This window comes from Notothenia coriiceps, unplaced genomic scaffold, assembly GCF_000735185.1.
Source record: "Notothenia coriiceps isolate Sejong01 unplaced genomic scaffold, NC01 NC01_scaffold00011614, whole genome shotgun sequence".
Lineage (NCBI taxonomy): Eukaryota > Metazoa > Chordata > Actinopteri > Perciformes > Nototheniidae > Notothenia > Notothenia coriiceps.
Window position 1 is genome coordinate 120,112 of NW_011344315.1, and position 20,585 is coordinate 140,696.

The window sequence follows — 20,585 nt, forward strand, 5'->3', positions numbered from 1 at the left end:
CACTAATAATAATCCACCGGGAGGGTTTATGTGTGACCTACAATGTATTTTGCGGTGTGTGTGTGTGTGTGTGTGTGTGTGTGTGTGTGTGTGTGTGTGTGTGTGTGTGTTCCTTGGCAGCGGATGATGCAGTGATGGCTAGTGGCGGAGGTGGAGAGAAATGTGAGAGCGGCCTGTGAACTCTCTGCAGGCCCATGCAGTCATTTCCTCAGCGACTGAAGGTAAACACTCACTTTTTTGGAGAGGAAGTGACTCAACTCTCTCTTTTGTTTTCTCTCACTTTCTTTAGTCTCTTCCTCACTCTCACCCCTTGTCCCTGTGACCCCAACATTTTCACATTTTTTATTGTTACGTCGTGTGATTGACTTTTCCCAGGCATAAGCTTAACATATGACTGAAATTAGGTTTTCAGACAGTCTTAGGAACTTTTCACCCTCTATCTGAAACCACAGCTGCTCTGATTGGTTAGCTGGCCGGCTCTGTTGTGAGTGGACGACTAAGAGATTTCCCTTAGCCTAAAATGTGTTGGAACGCTAGCCAGTAAAAGTGCAGGTGTTACATAGTGATGTCATTATGTTACGGAAGAATGGAGGCGTTTCAGGCAGGGGAGGGAACTTTTGGATTTTAGGTTTTGCAGACCATTTACTGTACATGCATACACACCTATAATACTTCACAGAAAAGGGAAAACCCCCAAAAGCATAAGGCCTCTTTTAAGTGTTGACAAGGACAAGAAAAAAGGAGTTTCCTTGGTTTCTGATGGTGAATTTGTACATTTAAAGTGCAACATTTTCGATAGATGAACCGACATGATGTGTGAAACTGACCTGTGGAACTCATCACATCATGTAACACACATCTGTAAAGCTGTAGTGCAGATGTCACATATTTTTCCTATACCTACATTTTGAACTATCACGAGACAGAAACCAGATGTCCACCTAGCTGTATCCTTACAGGTGGAGTAACCCCTGATGCTGACCTCAGCATGAACCCCATGACCTACCATAAAATGTCTACACATTTAGCTATGTCTGAAACTTGGAAAACGTTTTTATTGACATGATATAGTAATATAGTTACTGTAGTCTGATCAAATAGTAAGTTATATAGAGATAATGCAGGGTCTATACTGTATCTGATATATAAGTTTCTATAGCAAGACAAATGCACATTGTAATACTTGTGTAGCCTATATCAGAAACTAATCAAACACAATACAGATCAGTATTTCTTAATTATCAGAGTGACACACACAGCTGTACAGATTTGATTTGAAGACTGTGTGTGGAGAGGAGAGGAGGGGGTGTTAGTTAGTATGGAGAAATAACCAACAAGGAAACCGCTTTCAGCTTCGCTGCTGCACCGCCTGGCTGGCCCGCTGCCAGCTTTCTCCAGAGAGGGTTGGCTCACCCCTTCTCCTCCTCTCCTCCTCCCTTCTTTCTCTCCCAATCCCACATACGCACTCTCTCCAAAGCAACAGGCGAGAAGAAGGAAGGAGCGACCCAAAAAGCGAGGGCAACTTTTCAAAAAACTACTGCAACGAGGGAAACTTTTCTTAAAGATGTCCAACGTGTCGGTTTTGCTGACGGATTGATTGTTTTTTTTAAAAGGAGAAATCAGGAGGGGAGGACGCGCTTTTTTTCCTTCTGCTTCCACCGTATGAAACGTCACAAATCTGCCTGGGTTTTTACAGAGCAGGCGCTTCTGAGCTGGAGTGATTTAATGTCCCCGGGTCTCTGTGCAGGGCAGTGAAGGATGCCAGGATGCCCCCTCTGATCGCCCATCTGCTGGTCATCTGGCTGAGCGTCCACAGGCTGGTGTGGTGCACGGAGCGCTCCTCCACCCGGGAGCGCTTCAAGGTGGTCATCTCTCCTCTCATCTGCAAGAGGATCTGTGTTAAGGGCCAGTGTCAGGATACCTGCGAGCAGGGCAACAACACCACGCTGATCGCGGAGAACGGCCAGGTGGCAGACACGCTCATCGGACAGGGCTTCAGGGTCGGTGAGTGGAACAATGCTGTTTATTTACAGGCGGATATAATGAGACCGCCGAGATTAACTAATAGTGCTGCTCTGACCTCTGGGGTTAGTTTATCCTCTGTGGGGAGAAAAGGGAGCCCTGTTTGGTTTGCTTATAAATGGTGCTTTTCTGTACATTTATTTAAAAAAACGTGCCATAGCCTATTAAGATGTACTTTATAACTAGCTTTTTAACACTTTCAGACATTATTATTGGACAATAACTAGCCTATACTTTGAATCGTTAATGGAAACAATAAAAGTGCCAACCATGAAACTCTCCATAAAATGCTCAAAATGGGCCCTGTTATAACAAGTCAATGCTGGAAAAAGTATTACAGCAACTTCCTAATCAACTAAAAAATAACTACTTGACTTTATTGCAAGGAAAAGTCTTGCTCAATGCTTGTGGATTGTTACTTCAGAAAAAATATTAGTGATAGAAAAAAAGTACATTAAGGCGAAAGTATGCTTCAACAAATTGACCCCTTTTAATGTCTTTGAGTTAGATTGTCGTTCATTGAGGAGCTGTTTGGTTTGCAAAATGTTAGAAAATGTGTTTCGACATGTGTTTCCCAAAGCCCAATATGTATTTCCCAAATGTTCTGAACAAGTCAAACATATACAGTTTACTCTCACAGAAGAGTAAAGAAACCAACAAATATTAACATTTGAGAAGATATTTTTGACTTTTTCAAACCAAAACAAATCAAACCAAATAATCTTACCATATTGCATATGAACTGCAGAGTTGTATCAACATATGTTACAAAGTCCTTTAACATTGAAATAGAGTACAAATACTGCCACATAAAAATGACAATAATCCCTTTAAAGGTCATTATCTTCTTTATAACTTACAGTACATCAATTTGACACCAGCCTATTAATCCACCTTGAATACATGTCATTAAAATGTATGCCGAGTGGGAATAAACTCTGCTCTGCAAATAAATAGGTGACTACTATGAGGTGGGCTGGGTTTACCCTACACTTCTGGAAAATGTTTCCATATTACACTTTAATTACTGAGGCATGGCTCATTACATAGCATATAAATGTGCTCCTAGATCTATACTTCCCCTCTGACTCAAGTGTCTAGTTGGCATGAGAGGAGCCTTTCTGCCGTATCAGATCAGCTGTGGTGAGATGTGGAGCCGCACAGTCTGCGTCAGGCTCCGGCCCAGAACTGGATTTCACTGCTCCACTTCTCTCTTACTCGCTCAGTGTACAGAATAAGAAGCTAAATAAGAAAATGATGTGCCTGAGTTGGTCTGTTGTGAGTAAAAAGGAGCTTCTTCTGTGGAGGACAGAATGTTGTCTCTTTTTCACCACATTTGATATAAACCCCATATTCAGATAACATTTAACCCATCGCAGCATAATGTGATCAGGCAGCAGCTTTATTTCTGTGGTCCTCACACTGGCGTCTTCTTTTCTGGAAGATAAAAAGTACAATCAACTGAAACACTCCCAAAAGTTATATCCGTCTAATTTAAAAACAACTTGTTTTCCTCCTAAACTGTCGGTGGTGATTGCGTCCAGAGTTTAAAGCCGCTCTGGATGCTTACACAGGTTTGGATTATCAAGGGGAAGCTAAGATGCAATGCTACTGAATGAGGAATATATAGATATAAATAGGCCATCCAAGGCTATGGAAAGCCGAGAGAGCAAATCATCAGCAAATATTTGATAATTGCTGCGGGGTTGTGTTGCTTTTTCGGTCATACAGATCTCCAGATGTTTTCATTGGTTTGCTGTAGTGGAAAGAAGCAGGCTGCATTTAATCGAGGTCAAGTGAATCCTCCTTGTTTTGCCTTGGCAGGATTCTTCCTCCTTGACACCATGCAGTGCTGTGGAGTCAGAGCATTGGCTCTGCTCCCTCTTCTCCCCCGACTTCTTTGTGGTGCATCACGTTTTGAAGCTTCTGTGTCAAATAATTTAGGAGAGACATTTTAGATTCCTGGAATGCCTCATGCTGCTTTACATTGGGTCTGTGCAGTGAAGCTCTACAGTCACCTGTCTCCTGGGTTTCACAGGCAAAGCATCTGAAAGAGATTTTAAATGGGTCTATTAGTTTTTTTGTGGCAAAGGGGATAGAGGGTTCATCTTGGATTGGAGAGGAGAAGTGTGTTGTTCAGTTTGAGGGCTGGAATGTGGTGTGGACAAGTGGAAATGTCTCTCTCCCGTGTTAAAACGGCCATGCCTGTAGCAGAAACAATATGAAGACTTTTCCATATTTGTGCTGTTGTGACGTGAGCACCGCGAGGCCCAAACTAAGTCAATCTTTCCTCCACAGAAATGTATTTCCTGTCAGTGTGTGCAGAATGCCTTTCAGTGCATGAGCTTCAATCTGCTCACGGTTTTTCACAGACGGTAAAGTTCAACACTGGAATTTAAGTGGACAGGCAGGCGATCAAGAAACAGTCAGTTTTGAGTAGATATCTGGGATTTCTGCCAGCAGATGAACTATTTTTTGGTCCATTACTTTGAATCATAGAGAGAGACTTCATTGAGCAGTTTAACATGGAAAAGTGACCGAAAGCTTGCGAATAAGAAACTGGGGACATTGCTGTTACATGGTTTACATCTGCTCCGAAGCATTTGAAATCCTAACGGCATGTTTACAGGATCATAAATAAATGTAACCTTACATTTAAGTTAGATGGTGGTTAAACATCTGTAGAGCAAAGTAGAGGAGTCAAGATGTCAGTGTTGGCAGATGATCTAAGGAATTGTTTTGCCATTGTTCACGTATTCATCCACAGCACATTCTCTTCACTGTGCTATTATACAGAGACAAGAAAGCAAAGATTTAATGTTTACATAGCTTTTTGTCATGCTAGCCGTGTGGCTCTTTGTATTGCAAATATTTGTCTGTAGGTCAGTCCTTTTGGATCCAAACTCAAATATGTCAACTATATTGAATGGATTGCTATGAAATTTGGTACAGACTAGTGTTTGAAGGGTTTGTGTTCAAATGGACTATGCAGATATTTAGAAAGCAGGGCGGACAATGTATAATGCTGATATATCGTTACATTTTGTTGCCCTTTTTATTTGTTTAATTAACACTCACTTTCTGCAATGTCTCTGTTTTCTTAAGTAGATCTCCACTCTGCCTGCCGTGCACCTATTTTTAAATGAAAAATGTGCACATGGTTGTCAAAGCACCTCACTTCAACAAGAACTCATGAATGAAAAATTAGTTTAGGTCACTTAACAACAGAACTTATAACCGGAAGCAACATCTCTTAGTCACATTATGTAACCCTGCATAAATAAATAACACATTATCATTGTCAGTGTAATGGACTTTATTGGTGTTGGCACATTGACATTTTTAAATAGCGAGGGTGACATTTGTGGTTATGTGTAAAATGCCTTCATAACAATTGGACGGGTTGCTCTGAAACATAGTATTCAGATATTCTTGTCCCCCTCAGGATGAATTAAGGCTTTTTAGAGGGACCCTAAACAGTAAATGGTTACATTAAAAACATTCACTCGCTACAGGTACATGAAGACAAATCGGCAACTCTTCTGCGCTTTGTGTCCTATGTGAGAGATCTTACACACACACGGTCAGGGATTACAGAATATCTGTTCTGGTTAAGTAGGTAGCAGTTAGACTAAGTACTTGGCTATTTAATATATAGTATACAGCATACATCATAGCATAATCATTATTTTACACATGTTCTCTGAGCTCAAGCATACACTGCAAATAACATACGACTTGCTTTCTCATTGAGTGAACACTCACACAACTAATCTACATTCTGCAGTGAAGATGATATATGCCTGATATGCTCTGGTCATATGTTTCCAGGGATCCACATGACATCTCATTGATATATCCATATATCAAAACACACTTCCTAAAACTGATAAAAGCACGGAAACTTGAAAGCCTCCCAGCCATGTTGGCAGGAAGATTAAAGTTGGCGTTTACAGCCTGATTCGACTTTTTCTTGGATTCTACATCATATCAAGTCATCTTCGGAATCTGTGGGGGCAGTATCAGCATTTATGTCGAGAATAGGATGGATGGTCTTGCAAGTCTCATTAGTAAAACATTGTAAAAATCCTATCGCATGTCCTCCTCCATGTCTCTATGCAACCTGAACCTGTTTACCGACAGATAAGGACTGTCTTTGTAATTATGTCCATGTGTTTGGCCGAAAAAATATCCAACGGCCAACTTATTCAATCCTTAGCACGTGGAAGCTTGGTGTAAATTGCAGGATCGGGTGAAGTAGAGACGTTTTTCTGCTAAGTGTTTTTGTTTATGTGTGAGCATCTGCCTCACACTTTGACCACTTGTAAAAGAAGTAGTTCAAAGACATCCTTTCAAAAAGATTCTGTATCCGTGCACATGCCTTGACCTTTTTTCAAACTAGAAATAGTTTCTTTTTTTCTTGCCGTTGCCAGCAGAGAGGCATCCCATCCATCAGCCTCACTGACAGCAGCTGCTCTCTCTTCTGCATCTCGACACCATCTCTTTTCTCTCGGGGCTCCAGACATCCAGGCTACTCTAGATTATCCTTTTTTTTCTGGAATAACTTAAAGCATGGGGCCTCACGTTGCACAGGAAGTGGTTTTATCATATCCCGGTCTGGTCTGGTCTCCCCTAAAATGGGCATCATGAGAAGTGGATATGGCTATTTCAGGATTTCCCATGTGGTTCTTTATTTAGAGTAAAATGACAGTAGTAGCCCTGTGGTTTGTTTTGGTTTGCCCTTGGCATGGGTCAGAGTTCCATGGGAGCCTGAAAATATAGACAAGTTCCTTAAATACAACAGACAGAGCCGGTTGTGCTTTCTCCCTGTTTAGAGTTTATTTTACCCTTCAAAGCCCTCTGCTCTTCCCCACACACTCTTCTTTCTCTCATGGCAGAATTTGGAGAAGGCGGTCTAACACAGGCAATCAAAAACCTGCAGCACTCCGTAGGTTGGACTGAGCTCAGTGGAGAAGCTGGGCCCGGCTCCCATACTCACACCCCCTCAATCACAAACCCATGTGCGAGAGGCTCGTGGACATTCATATGCGCCTTTGAAATTATGAGAGCTTCCACCTTTTGATCATATGCGCATTTATCATGACTAGTTATATGCTGCTCATTAGCTCTTGTTAGGGGAGTTAGGGAGTTTTAATATTTATGGATGCACATTCTGTCACCTATCCCGGTCTATTTATGCATGTTGTGAAAATAACACAAGGGTATTTGGGATCCACCAACCTCATTAACCCTTCTATCACTGTGTCGAAAGTGGACACTATCACTAAGTAGACAAACTATAAATGCTATGGGTGTATGCATATGAACACAGTCTTGTATGTATGAATAGTTGAGTATGATCTTCTTGGAAATACTCCAGGTACTATTCAAAGAATAATTTTCATGTGAATAAATAGTATCTCTCTCCATACTTTAAAGCAGCCCAACATTGTGATATATGAATTATGTTGTTAAAAGGGTTAAATCCACAGTCTCATCCATCAGGATTAGAGTGAAAATCCCCCTGATCTGAGCAGGGGTTTCATTATGGAAACAAAGCAACAATTAGTCGGTTTTTTTGTAACGTCACAAGAGAAGTGTGTGTGTGTGTGTGTGTGTGTGTGTGTGTGTGTGTGTGTGTGTGTGTGTGTGTGTGTGTGTGTGTGTGTGTGAAGACTTGGTTAGGGTTAGGGTTAGGCATGTGTTGGTTATGGTCAAGGTTAGGATAAGTCTCCAGGAAATGCATGTAAGTCAATGTAATGTCCCCTGAAGTGATGTATACATGGTGTGTGTGTGTGTGTGTGTGTGTGTGTGTGTGTGTGTGTGTGTGTGTGTGTGTGTGTGTGTGTGTGTGTGTGTGTGTGTGTGTGTGTGTGTGTGCGTGTTTGTGCCTGAGTGTGTTTGGTGCTCAGGAGCAGTGTACTAAACCCGGCTCAAACAAACAGCCTTCTTTGCCATCTTTAACACTCTCCTCCCATTTGCTTAGCGAGGGGGAGAAACGGAACAGTTATTTAAAGCCGCGCAGAGGAATGCGAGCGCTAGGGACTGCAACCACACCGTGCAGGACCTTGTAGCTGTAGCGATTAGCCAGGGTAAACAGAAAAACATGAACTCTGCCAGCGCCTGGGAGTGAGCAGCCCAGAGACATTACCTGCCACGCGCTGCAGTGCAGGTATCTGACATAATCTCAGCAGAGCACCGTCAGCACTGCTCTACCTGCCTGCCCTCCGGTTCCTTTCACTGGAGCTTTTAGGCACTCATTATATGACATCATCACTATCTGTGCCGAGATCCTGTCTGATTCTCTGGCTCTCTTTCCACAAGCATCTCTGCCAGAGAGGAGTGACAGGGTAACGCTGGACTCGTGCCCACCCAAGAGCTATGGAAGCCATACCGCATATTTCCATGACATGTGAAAATCGCATTGTGCAAGTTTGACTTTGATTTGTATAAATGCAAACCTCCTTCCTGAGATTCCTTCTTCTTCATGATGGCTGCTTCAGTTTCTTAGTTTTCTCTGCTCATCGTCCCATTTGTGTTAGGGTTAACAAACTGTTGTTTTAGGCGCACTGGGAGAGGTAATGGATGCCTTTGGTGACAGTGGTGGACTCTGGCGAAGGGCAGCACCATTGTTTGGATAGCCGAGGCCAAAGCCGCTCAGCTTTCTGGGGGTTGACAGAACGTAGAGGGTTTGCAAGGGGAGGAGGAGTGTGTATGAAGGTTTGTGTTTCAAAAGGCAGTGATTATGTCATTTACTCCCAACGTCTGGCTCAGCTGCAAGAGTCCGACCCACTTCATGCGTCGCTCTCTCTCTCGCTCGGTGTGGTATGTGGTCTTTCGGTGCCAGTTGATGGTAGGCGTATTTGGGGATGCGGTTTCCCACTTGGAGCTGATGGTAAAGGGAAGCACGTCATATGATGATAGCCATTCTTTTTCTAAACAGAGACTCCGGCAGCAAAGTATTTACATTTGTGGGACTCAGCCGTGGCTTAGTCACGGTAGTCTAAGGTCATTCAAATGGCGTTGGATGGCATAGAAAGACTGTTTATCAAAAGTAGAGACTCACTGTGACGTCACACATTGGTTTGTGGACTACGGTGGCATTTTGGCTGTCTCCATTTTGTGTTTTTGAAACAAGAAATGCTATGAGAGGATCCAGCAAGTACTACTGCAGATATTTTTAGGTGACTAAAGTTTTACAATGAACCTTTATGAAGTGGAAACACTGTGAAAGGGTTAAAGTTCAAAGGCAAAAACACAGAGAGCTCCCAAAAAACACTGTGGTAGGGAAGTGTCAATCACAAGATAGCCAAACCCTACGAATACGCAGACTTATTATCTATTTTCCTGGAAATTCCCAAAATGAACACCATGCTGAATTGAAGAAGACATACAGCTACAGAGCAATACAGCTTGAGGCAATAAACTCTTTGTTCAAATGATTACTGAGGTAATAAATCAAGTAAGAAGCATTTTTTATTTTATACAGTATTTTCAAGCTTCACTTCTTCCATTACAACATAGGTTGCCGATTCCAGCAAGCTGAGAAAGGTTGCATTTATGGTACATGTGCCAGAACAAAAGCCGAGGGCGAGAAGATTGCAGATATTGTTGTTGAAAATCCTACAAAAGATGGCTTTTCATTAGACTGAAGGACTAACAGCTCTCTAAAACAGATAAGATAATATCTTGTTTGTTTTAGATGTATAAAACTTTAACTTGTCAAAAGAGTTGTTGACGTTTTATTGGGTTATATTTGTCGAACCTCTTCTTGACCAGGAACAGTGACTTCCTGCAGACGACATTTAAAAGTGAATATTTGTGGAAGTATCATATCAAAATATATGTATCTCTCTACTGAAGATTTTAACTACTGTTGACCAAAACTCTTATGGCATCCATTTTTAAATTTCAGAATGGGGTGGTTCTGACAGAATCAAAGTGAAACTGATTGGTCTGCATCATCGGGTACATTTCAATTGTTGCCCCAGGGTTGAAAGAAAGCGACAGATCAGGCCATTGTAACATCTGGGAGATATTGTCTGCAGTAGCTTTCAGCTCTGCGTGCCGGGGAGCTTCTGAGCTGTGGTTTGTAGGACTGTAATTTGTTGTTTCTGAGCTGGGAGGGTGCGGCTGCGGCGAAAAAAAGGCCGCTGTGGTGGGAGGGGGCTGAAGATGCGTCATCTCCAGACAGACTGACAGACAGGAGTGGGTGGGTGGGTGGTCACAGGGCACTTAGAGGACAACCTTTCCTCCCTTTGTGTTCTTTCTTACTTTCTTTCTTTCTTACTACTCATATTCATGGCTGTGCAAAGACATTCTTCTGTTCTGCTTGCAAAAAAAACACAGATCAGTTTAATTTCCCCCACTACTTGTATTTGGTAAATACTTAAAAAAATCGTTCTCTTACTTCGCTCCATGTGGCATGCATGGTATATTTTGTGTTACACCAGCCTAGTTTACTTAGCAGTTGAGGAATGCACAGTATGTTTTTCCTTTAAGGAAAAAAAAAAGTCTGGGAATCACAATAATCCCACTGAAACGTCACATTATTTTTTATTCCCCCGATTTTTACATCTCTGCCTCGTTTAGCTTAATTATTCCACTTTCCCAGATGTATTATACAGTCTATGAAACAGATATGTTCCCACTGTCATTTCATGCTGTGAGGGGATCTGTCTTTCTCCTCACTCGGTGAATAATGACCTCATGAAGACGGGGCTCTCACTCGTATGTCACATGAAACACTCTGACGTTAAGAGATGGAAAACAAAGACTTTCTCCCCCCATTCTTTTTGTCTCGTTTTTCACTTCAGTTTTCTCTTGGAGTGAGCGCTGCATGGGAAAATTATACGCTTCTTGACTGTCTTGGAAAATACCTTTGAGCCAATATTATATTAGGTTTCGGCTGACAGAAAGGATAGTGTCAACTTTGAGTCTTTTCTTAGCTAGTTCACGTTATTGAATCACTTTGTCGAGCTCTAAATATCACAAATGAAAGATGAATCATCTTCAAATGAGATACTGGCTTTTTCTTAACTTTCTCCCCTTTTTTCATGGAAAATAATACTCATAGTAACAAAACTACTTCACTCCCTCTCCAATCCATTTCTTGCCACAGTCATTCAGACCACCGAATATGTGCGTTTGATTTTTAATAACACACCACCTCTAGACTCAGGAATGCGTTAGATCCATAAAGACAAAGGCGTGGTATGAAAAGAGTGAGACGCTAAGCTGACTGACGGCGAGAGTCAACGAGCAGTTTCTGATCATAAATCCTGCTAATGAACTCTGAGTTGATGATTTAAAGGGAAAGTCCGCTGGAAAGTAAAGTCCTTGTTATGATCTCAACTTTAAAGCGTTTTGCTCTTTTCAGTATGTAATGTGGTGCAGTCGTCCAACCACAGCGGCGCTCCAGGAGAGAATACACCCTCCACTTAATAGCTCTCTCACACACACATGGAAGAACACACCCGTTCACATATGAGATCTGCAGAAAACATTAGCCGCTGCATTGCCAGTATTTCTCAAGCTAAAATGAAGGAGGCAGATGTAAGGGAGATCTGCCATTGTGTGTTATGACATCCAAATGATTTATTCGTCTTGGAGCTCTGCAGAAAAAACAACATTAGACACATATTTGATATAGCATCCAATAATCTGGAGGATAAAGGAATAAAGGGCAGTGGTATTACCTCCTGTTGTTGAGAGATTTAGTTTGATCAAAAAGAACAAGAAAAACAGTAACAAAAAAAGAAAAATACAAAAAGGAAAACTAGCTTATGGATATATGAGAAGTGACTTTATTTGATTGTCTAATTCTGGGTTAATAACAGCATTTAGAACTTTATCAATAATGTTAAAAAAAGATACAATGGGTAGCTAAGTTGGAACAGTTGGAATATAGGTTTGTGTGCATGTAAATGGTCTGCAAAGGCTAAAATCCCTGAATTTCCTCCAGATGGAGTTTCTCTCACACACTCCATTGGACTCCTTTGTTTATTTCTGTAACACATTGACATCACTATGCAACACTGGCGCTTTTATTGGCTACTATGCCAACACATTGTACGTGCTAAGGGGCGGGATCTATCTAAGCGGTTGACCAATCACACCGTAGCCGGCCAGCTAACCAATGAGAGCAGACGCCAATGCAATGGTTTTTTAAACAGTACTTTCAGAAGTTGGTCTGATTTGATAGAAGTCTATGACTACTTTTTATTTATTTATTACCTCATTAAACATTTTCCTAATGAGCTTTTGGTCTTGATTGCTATTTTCAAGTTTTCTTCAATAAAGTGTAATGTTTATTTTTTAAATGATGTTCCAATTTAGAGTACAATAAGGATAACCCTGTAAATGCTTTATGGCAGGGCTACCTTGTGAAGTGTCGTCCCGGACTGGGTGTTGTCCCGTTACAGTATCTTCCTAAACTTGTACCCTAAAAGTTAATTAGAAGATTTTAGTGGCATGACACTAACTTTAGCTGTACTCCACCCTCTTGTCTTGGGACGTCATTGACAAACTCAAGGGCTTAAAAAGCATTGTTCCCAAACTAATGGCAGCTGTCTCAGTGACTATGTCCACTTCTTATGTCCTTTTTTTGAAAGTTACTTTAGATAATTAAGTGGGTTCCAGATTTTTATTTTGGGAAAGAGAAAACAAGGGTATGAGGTTGACGCTCTGTTTCTGCAGAAGCTGGTGTTTGTCAGGATTGTAGAAGGAGGTGTGCTGGCAGCTGTGTATTGTACTTTGCACTATGTTTCATGTCATCACAGTGACTTCATTTCACAAACAGATCTCTTTCTCACGGCCCCCGTCCCTGACTCCACCCATAAAATCTGTAATATGATTCCCTTATTTTCTTCTTTGTTCATTAGCATTGACCCTGACCATTCTTCATTCAGACACCTTTTCATCCAGACGGGGCCTCAGCCCAGACTTTCCTTACAGTGCTTCCTCTCTCCAGTCTCTGTGGGTTCAGATTGTGTAATCACGTTTGGAAAATACTTTATTTTCCTGACTTTCTGTCTGCTATCCTTATTTTCAACCCCCGCATCTTTCCTAGTTTCCTCTCGTTCTAAATCCAGTGCTGAGACTAAATCTGAACCCTGGAAACGAGCTCTTAAATGTTCCGCCTCCACAGTCTGTGCTGCTCACCTTCTTTTCCCCGCCATACCTGAGACTTCAGTCTGATTCTGCATGTTGCTGCCTGTTCTCAGTCCTGGCGGTTAAAGACCACTGTCACATGCTGTTAGGCAGTGAAAGGCTGCTTCTGAAGTATCCATTTAGCTTCAGATTTAAACATTTTAACCCACCAGTCGGGTGTTTAATTTATGTCCTTTTAATTTTCCTACCAGACTTTCACTATGCAAGGATGTCCCTGCTGTGTTTAAAGTGATCTTGTCCCCCAATTACGCCACAGCCCAGACTCCCTGGCAGTCCATGTCTAATAACTTCCATGTGCATACACTTGGCGCAGCAGCAAAAAGAGGCCTCCTATCCTATTTCTCCTCACCTCTTCTCTCCTCTCCTCACCTCTCGCCGTCTCCCTCACCCCTCCTCTGTCAGGATGAGGTTTTGTGTGTGTGTTAAAGGTCAAACTTCACCGATTAGCAGATCGAAATGGCAACAAGAAGTACCAGCTTGAAAAGATGCTAAATGTACCTCTGTTTAGAAGTGTTTGTTGTCTTATGGTGCTTAATTGGAATGCAGATAATTAAAAAGCGACTGGTCGACTGGTAGTAAAGCAAGTTGTTGTTAAAGCAAGTTGTTGTTAAAGTCATAATATTTTTGTTTAAAACTTGAGAGAAACTCCCTCTGGAGGGAACTTTGGGATCTTTTTAACTGACATTTTAAGAAGGAAACCTATTTTTCTCAGGGATAATGGCTCAGGTATCCCAAAATGTTGAATGTATGTGTAATCTCACATACTATGAATTCCGACATGTCGTGGACTTTCAGCATTACATCTTTAATGATGGTAGTGCCATAGTAGCATTGTTTGGTTTCAGTTTTTTCTTTTTCTCTGGATTCCTTCCCTGCAGTTTTCCCCACAGTATTGCTCGCTCTCAATTTCCTCTGATTGTTCTATTGTGGATATCTCAAAAACAACTGGACTCAACAAAAGCTCCCCATAAAACGGCTGTGAATACTGCACTTGCCATGAATCTCTCCAGCTAGCTACTTTCCCATGCATTTCTAGATCTCTCGCATATGTCAGAATAAAGCTGTTGAACAGATCCATGACTCTACCTGCTGCTGACTGGCTGGAGGGACCTGTTAGTCTGTCAAGCTGATGTGACTTTTACAGTGGTACAGCTCAAAGTGAATCATGCCACAAACCTTTTTATTTTGTCTGTTTGCCGTATTTGTATGATATAACACTAAATCATCAGCCTGAGTCTCTTCCTGGGGTGAATGGATACAAAATGAGCAATTCCACTCAGACGAGACTCATGAATAACTTCCTTTTTTTGTGTTTCATAACTTCTTATTTACTTATGATGTTTGAGTGTGTGTAAGCATTTCCTTTTCCTCTCAACAGATGTGATTCATAGCTCTGAACTGCTCACCCCTCGGTATGACAAATCTCCCCCTGTCTCTCTCTGCAGTTGTGTGTCCCCTGACGTGTATGAATGGAGGAGTTTGCAGCTCGAGGAAGCACTGCCTTTGCCTGCCTGGCTTCACCGGGCGGCTCTGCCAGTTTCCACTCCATCACACGCAGCAAGCTCAGGCAGCGCGGGGCAACAAGCAGCCCATCTACCCCCTATCTTTGAAGCCAGACATCCATAAGCAACTGGAGCATTTAAGCATATCGCGTACACAGTTGATGCAAACCCACTCAGTTTTCACCCTACCCATGTCACACTCTTCTGAAGGTATCTATCATTCAATACAGATAATGTTAGAGCTTTTGCATCTACCAATTTGATTTGGTTAATGATTAAATATGTGTTTGTGATGCATTTCATTCCCCCAATGTCTTCTTTTCCTATGTTTTCAGTGCAGTTAAATGTACGTGTTCACCACACGCCAGACACCTCTGTAGTCATTCAAGCTCTCGACCAATCAGATGTCAAGCCTCCTCACAAGACAGGGCCTCGTCCGATCCCCTCCAGACACAAACCGAAGGGACGCTGCTTCCAGGAGACCACACCCAAACAAGCTGTGAGTTCACGCTGCAGTCATAGACAAAGTGAAAAGGCTTTTTATTATTTGTATTTCCACTAATAGCATTTCTCTCTCTCGTCTCGCTTTAGTGCAACAGCACCCCACTTCCTGTTCTGACCAACCAGGAGGATTGCTGCGGCAGCGTCGGGAATTCATGGGGACAACACAAGTGTTACCAGTGCCCCAAACTGCCAAGTGAGTTACAGTTTGGTTTGAGGAATTCATCTTTTGTGTACCTTTTACATTTCAAGCTACTCTGATTCACTTTTTCCAGCTGTTTGGATGCCAAGTGTACACTATCTAGTTGTTTTGTTCCAATGTCAAAGAACAGCAAATTGTTTATTGAAAGAAGTCCTTTGTTGTTTTTTATCCGGTCTACATCTCGTGTGTTCCTGGGAATGAATGATTGTTTATTGAGCCAAACATTTCAAACATTCCCTGCAATTTATCCATTTAATCTTATAAAACGATGGCCCTTGATTAAAACAATTTCCATACCTATAAAAATATGAACATGAGAGGTAGTGGTGAGGCGGGTTAGGGAGTGTGTGAACGGTTGGGAATAAAAAAAACGGAGAAATTACGGGAATTACACACAGACGGTGAGACAGAAAAAGAGAATGTGGAAAATAACCCTCCACTTAAGCGTGTTCCTTTGGGCCTGCCCAGTGCAGGACTGTCATCACATTGCTGGAGATTGGATTTCAAGAAAATCTTGGCTACTCACGTTTTTCCACTCCGCTATTATTCCGTCTCTCAGTTCTGACTCACACAATGCAGCCTTTGACAAAACCTGATATACTGTACGTCTGTTTAGTCTTCAGACAACTGGATTCCTGCCCGGAGTAATGTCTGTTTTGTTACATTCATATCCATTTATAAACTTTTTATGAAAATGGTTGATGTAATCTTTACCCTCTTTTATCTTTACCCTTGGCCTTTCACGATGTTTGTGTGGGTGCAGGCTTCCCACAGCGCTCTAATAAAACGTACATGTTTTTACTCCCTGATGGAGCGAAGAACAACAGTGTTAGATGTTCAAAGCTCATTTAGGGTTAGAATAATAACATAATATTGCATTGTTAGTTCAAACCTCATGAAAGACTTTCCTAATTTTTGACAAGCTACTGTACATTTCAACAAAGGCCTCATTAAAGCTGGCATTATTAAGTACAAAGAAAGGCAAAGACAGAAGAAAAGAAAACATTTGGTGAAATTGTCCAATCATAAAATCAAGCAGAAGTGCTTATTCACATTTTGGGAGGAGATTTTTAAGAGAATAATGTTGTCATCTAACTCAAGCAAGTGTCTTCTCAAGATGTCAACTATTGCTTGTCAAAGTTGACATCTTACAACAATTACTTGTTGTTTAATTTTCTGTTTCAGAAAGTTAACCAAATTGTTAGTTTTACCTAAAATGAGTTTATTCAGGAAAACAGCATGTGGTGCCAAAAGATAAGCTAAACATCCTGTAAAGTTTTCTGAGATTGTCAAAGCTGAATACTAACAAGAGCTGCAATTCAATATCTATTGCGCTTGTTCAACAACTATTTTTCAAGGGAATTATCGAGTAGAGCTGGTTTGTACGATCCAACCTCAGGCCTCCCCGTTACAGAAACTCACTGGCGTTTTTCTCCCCTTCCCCTCCTGTGCTTTGCCTTGTCTTCTCCATCCTCAGATGCATCAGTCAAGCATACCATTGTGGAAGAGTACGGCTCCACCTGTCCACAGGGCTATAAAAGATTCAACCGCACTCACTGTCAAGGTAAGGATGAAGCTAAACGCTCTGTAGCAAGTACAGGCTGAGTTTGAGAGTTGTTTCTGCTTTATAGAGGCCCTATTCTACTAATTATCAGGTTCATAATTGTTTGTTGTTCCTCTACTGTGACATGTATACATGCTTTAATGTTCAAAAAGCTCCCTTTTCTCACCCTCTGCCTGAAACCAGAGCCCAGTCTGGCTGGCTGTGTTTTGATTGGTCAACAAGTTAGAGATGTTCCACCCCTTAGCCTATCATGTGCAATGTGTTGAAACGCCAGCCAATAAAAGCGTGAGTGTTACGTAGTGATGTCACTTTGTTACGGAAGAAAACAAAGGGGTTAAAGTCAGGCCATCAGGCAGTCGGGGAGTGTGTGAGAGAGAAACTCCCTGGAGGGAACTTTTGGATTTTAGCAGTGCATGCTCAAAGCCTCTATGTGACAAAGATCTTGTAGCAATAATACATATTTATCAAAATAACCTTTTTCTTATTTTTTTCTGACCAACCTGTTAGATATCAACGAGTGCTCGATGCAGGGTGTCTGTCAGAACGGAGACTGTCTGAACACACTGGGCAGCTTCAAATGTACCTGCAAGGCGGGTTGGGTGTTTGACAGGAGTCGATGTGTTGGTGAGAAAAGAGGCCTCTCTCTGCCTTTCACTGGAAATCCACTTGAATAACATTATAGTTTAGTTTCATAGTGGGATTCCCAAATGATTCCCTTTTGTCTCTCCTGTCAGAGTCCCAAGCTGAGCAGGCTCAGTGCTTCCTGATAGCCTCTGTTGTCCGGGGCTGCGAGCACGCGCTGGCCACCCCCCTCACCCAGGAGATGTGCTGCTGCACGGTGGGAAAAGCCTGGGGCCGCAACTGTGAAAGATGTCCTCAGGTGGGCACAGGTGAGTGGACGGAGAGGAGAGGTTACTGGCTGAGAACATTTCCTACTTATTTTTAACGATTAATCAATCAAACTTTATTTATACAGCACTTTTCATACATAAAAGGAAATAAAGTGCTTCAAAAAACTATTCTAACCTCCCACCCTTCCCAGGCAATACATTCCAAGTAAAACATAACTTTGTGATTAATAAAATACTTAAAACCAATGAACATAAAATAAATAAAATATATAAAATAAATAAAAATAAAATGTCGTAATAAAGTCCTCTGTCATACTGTTCATTTAAATGGCATATTGGACATTTTTTGATGTCATATTGGAATATGTATACAATTAATGTAGTTAATTAAGGAAGTTGAGCAATTCAGCCAACATCTGGAATATCTTTAAACTTGCTTCCCTAAGAATTGAGATTATATAAAAGTGAAATTAATTTATTGTGAACTCCTCTCTTCTGATGTGACGTGATGCTCAGTGGCCTTCAGTAAGATCTGCCCTGCTGGGAAAGGATACTTGCTCCAAACTACAATAGAGACCATGGCCTTCCCTCCCATCATCTTCCCCCCTAAGCCCGAAAAGGAGGGTGAGTCCTAAATACGCCTCACACCACTCTTCTCACCTCTCAAACATTTCTGCTTCTGGTTTGTTTAGGACGGATTATGTATATTAACAGTTGCTATCTCTCATTTATTTTAGATCCACTTCCAGAGAAAGTGACTGAACAGCCTCCTACTAGCACTACCAGTCGCCGTGTGCCCGGTAAACTCCCCTCTTCACACTCCATATGGACAATATTAAAAAAACGCTAAATAATTTATGTTAACTACTGGTGCTTAAAGGTGGGGTAGGTAAGAATGGAGAAACCAGCTCGAGTGCGCTCGAATTTGAAAGTACACAACCGGAACAAATCTGCCACTTCCTTACAGAGCCCCTCCTCCAACACACACGAACATGCACATGACCAATGAGGGCACGAGATAAGTTTGTGCACAGATGGAAGGCTGACAGGCAGGTAGGCCATCCAGTTATTTTAGCCGGGCCGGCTAAAATGATTGGTCGTGCTTTTTACAGTACTACGGCTTCCACAGATGATATTTTTTTATGTATTTATTGTCAAAGCATTTAATATATTCATTGCTATCGGGATGTTAAGAGCATTCCATGGAATATAACAAAAAGTGTTTCTGAAATAAATTACATACCCCACCTTTAATGTACTCCACCTGTCAAAATAAGGGGAATGTTTTTGCAACTACTAGTGTAGATAAATGTTCCCCATGTGTGGTGAAGAGAAAAACATCAGGGACTAAAGATCAACATGTCATATTTCCTCCTAAAGTCTGCCCACTTCATCTCTCCTCTGTTGAATCCACAGTTGTTAAACCCACCCCGCCAACAATCGTGAGAATGACCCCAGGCAATGACCCCTTCGAAACACAGACAAAAGTCTTGCGTGAGTTTCCTGCAAACAGACTCAAACATGTATTCTGCTTTAACGTCATAGAGAGTTACTTCTGTAAAGGCTGGTTCATGTTTCATGCGCATCGAAACTGGAAAACCCAGCTCTCATATTCCCCAGTAAGAGAAGATATTGTGGTCCTTCACTCACAAATGACATGTTGACTTTTTCCATGTAACAACATCATTTATGAAAGCATGCAAAAAAGTATTTTGGACCTTGAGGCAATGTCTCCTGATAGAAATCAATAATGAAAGTCTAGCTTAACAGTGAGCAAAGTGTAGTGTGACGCATGCTTCTTAAATCCCTAACAGACGGTTGTGCATGCCTCGTGCATTCAACCATGAAGCATGAATCAGCCTTAAGGCGATGTTCACACTCTTCATGTTTAAGTGTTGACATAACTATTTTTTCGTGCTGGCATTAAGAAGCAGGTTATGTGAGACACTTCATTTTCATAAAAAGAAAAAAGACATTCTTAATTGAGTGTTGGATTTCTACTCATGGGTGTCTTCATCAGCCTCTCTTTGTATTTCTGACTGACACCTGTCGTTGGCTTTGATACAAAGAAGCCAGATGCTTTTAAAAACTTGAATAGTGTGAACATGTTAGCAGCTGAGTGTTACCAGCTTTATATATATATATTAAATAATGATAATATATATTCCCGCATACATCTGCTATGTATCTATATATATGTATGTTTATATAAGATGCATGTGCTCCCTCCTTGAAGCAGAGGCAGATGAATGCAGGCTAAGCAGGAACATTTGTGGTCGCGGGGAGTGTGAGAACAGCCTGAACGGCCACATCTGTCACTGTCACCCTGGCTACCATCTCAACCCGCAGAGGAACATCTGTGAGGGTAAGAGACAATGGTAGAGACATGGTGATGGATAGCAAAGAGACATTTCTCCTGAGGTTTCTAATGCATGGATGTCTCCTGGCAAGCATACTCAGTTAGATATATAATTTATAGAGAAGGGGATAATTTAACCGTCTATGAATTGTAAGCAGTGGCTCTCATCCTGTCTACTGGGTTATATATAGATAGTGCTTTTAGATCAGCATTAAAATACTTGTTCTGTCTCTTGGGTGTAATCACTCTCAGTAATGGTTGTTTTCTGAATCAAAAATAGATACATTAGAAGAAATGCTGTGTTTCGGCTGTGGGGGCCCATTCACTTGTGAAATCAAAACTAAAAGTATAAATAATAATAAAATCTCCCATGGAGAATACCTCATCTTGCGAAGAACAGTAAATGCATTTG

The 20,585-nt window shown here is 41.5% G+C and overlaps 1 protein-coding gene across 1 annotated transcript; it reads left to right on the top strand.

Moving 5' to 3' along the window:
• Positions 1-1,437: 1,437 nt before the first annotated feature.
• On the top strand, positions 1,438-20,192 carry LOC104946901 (latent-transforming growth factor beta-binding protein 3-like; the record flags this gene model as incomplete). The annotated part of the gene is made up of 11 exons (XM_010772806.1): positions 1,438-2,004; positions 14,640-14,906; positions 15,032-15,195; positions 15,288-15,393; positions 16,877-16,963; positions 17,471-17,587; positions 17,698-17,853; positions 18,331-18,438; positions 18,552-18,614; positions 19,231-19,308; positions 20,051-20,192. Coding segments are annotated over exons 1-11 (1,526 nt in total), but the record flags the coding sequence as incomplete, so codon positions are not given.
• Between the last annotated feature and the right edge of the window lie 393 nt (positions 20,193-20,585).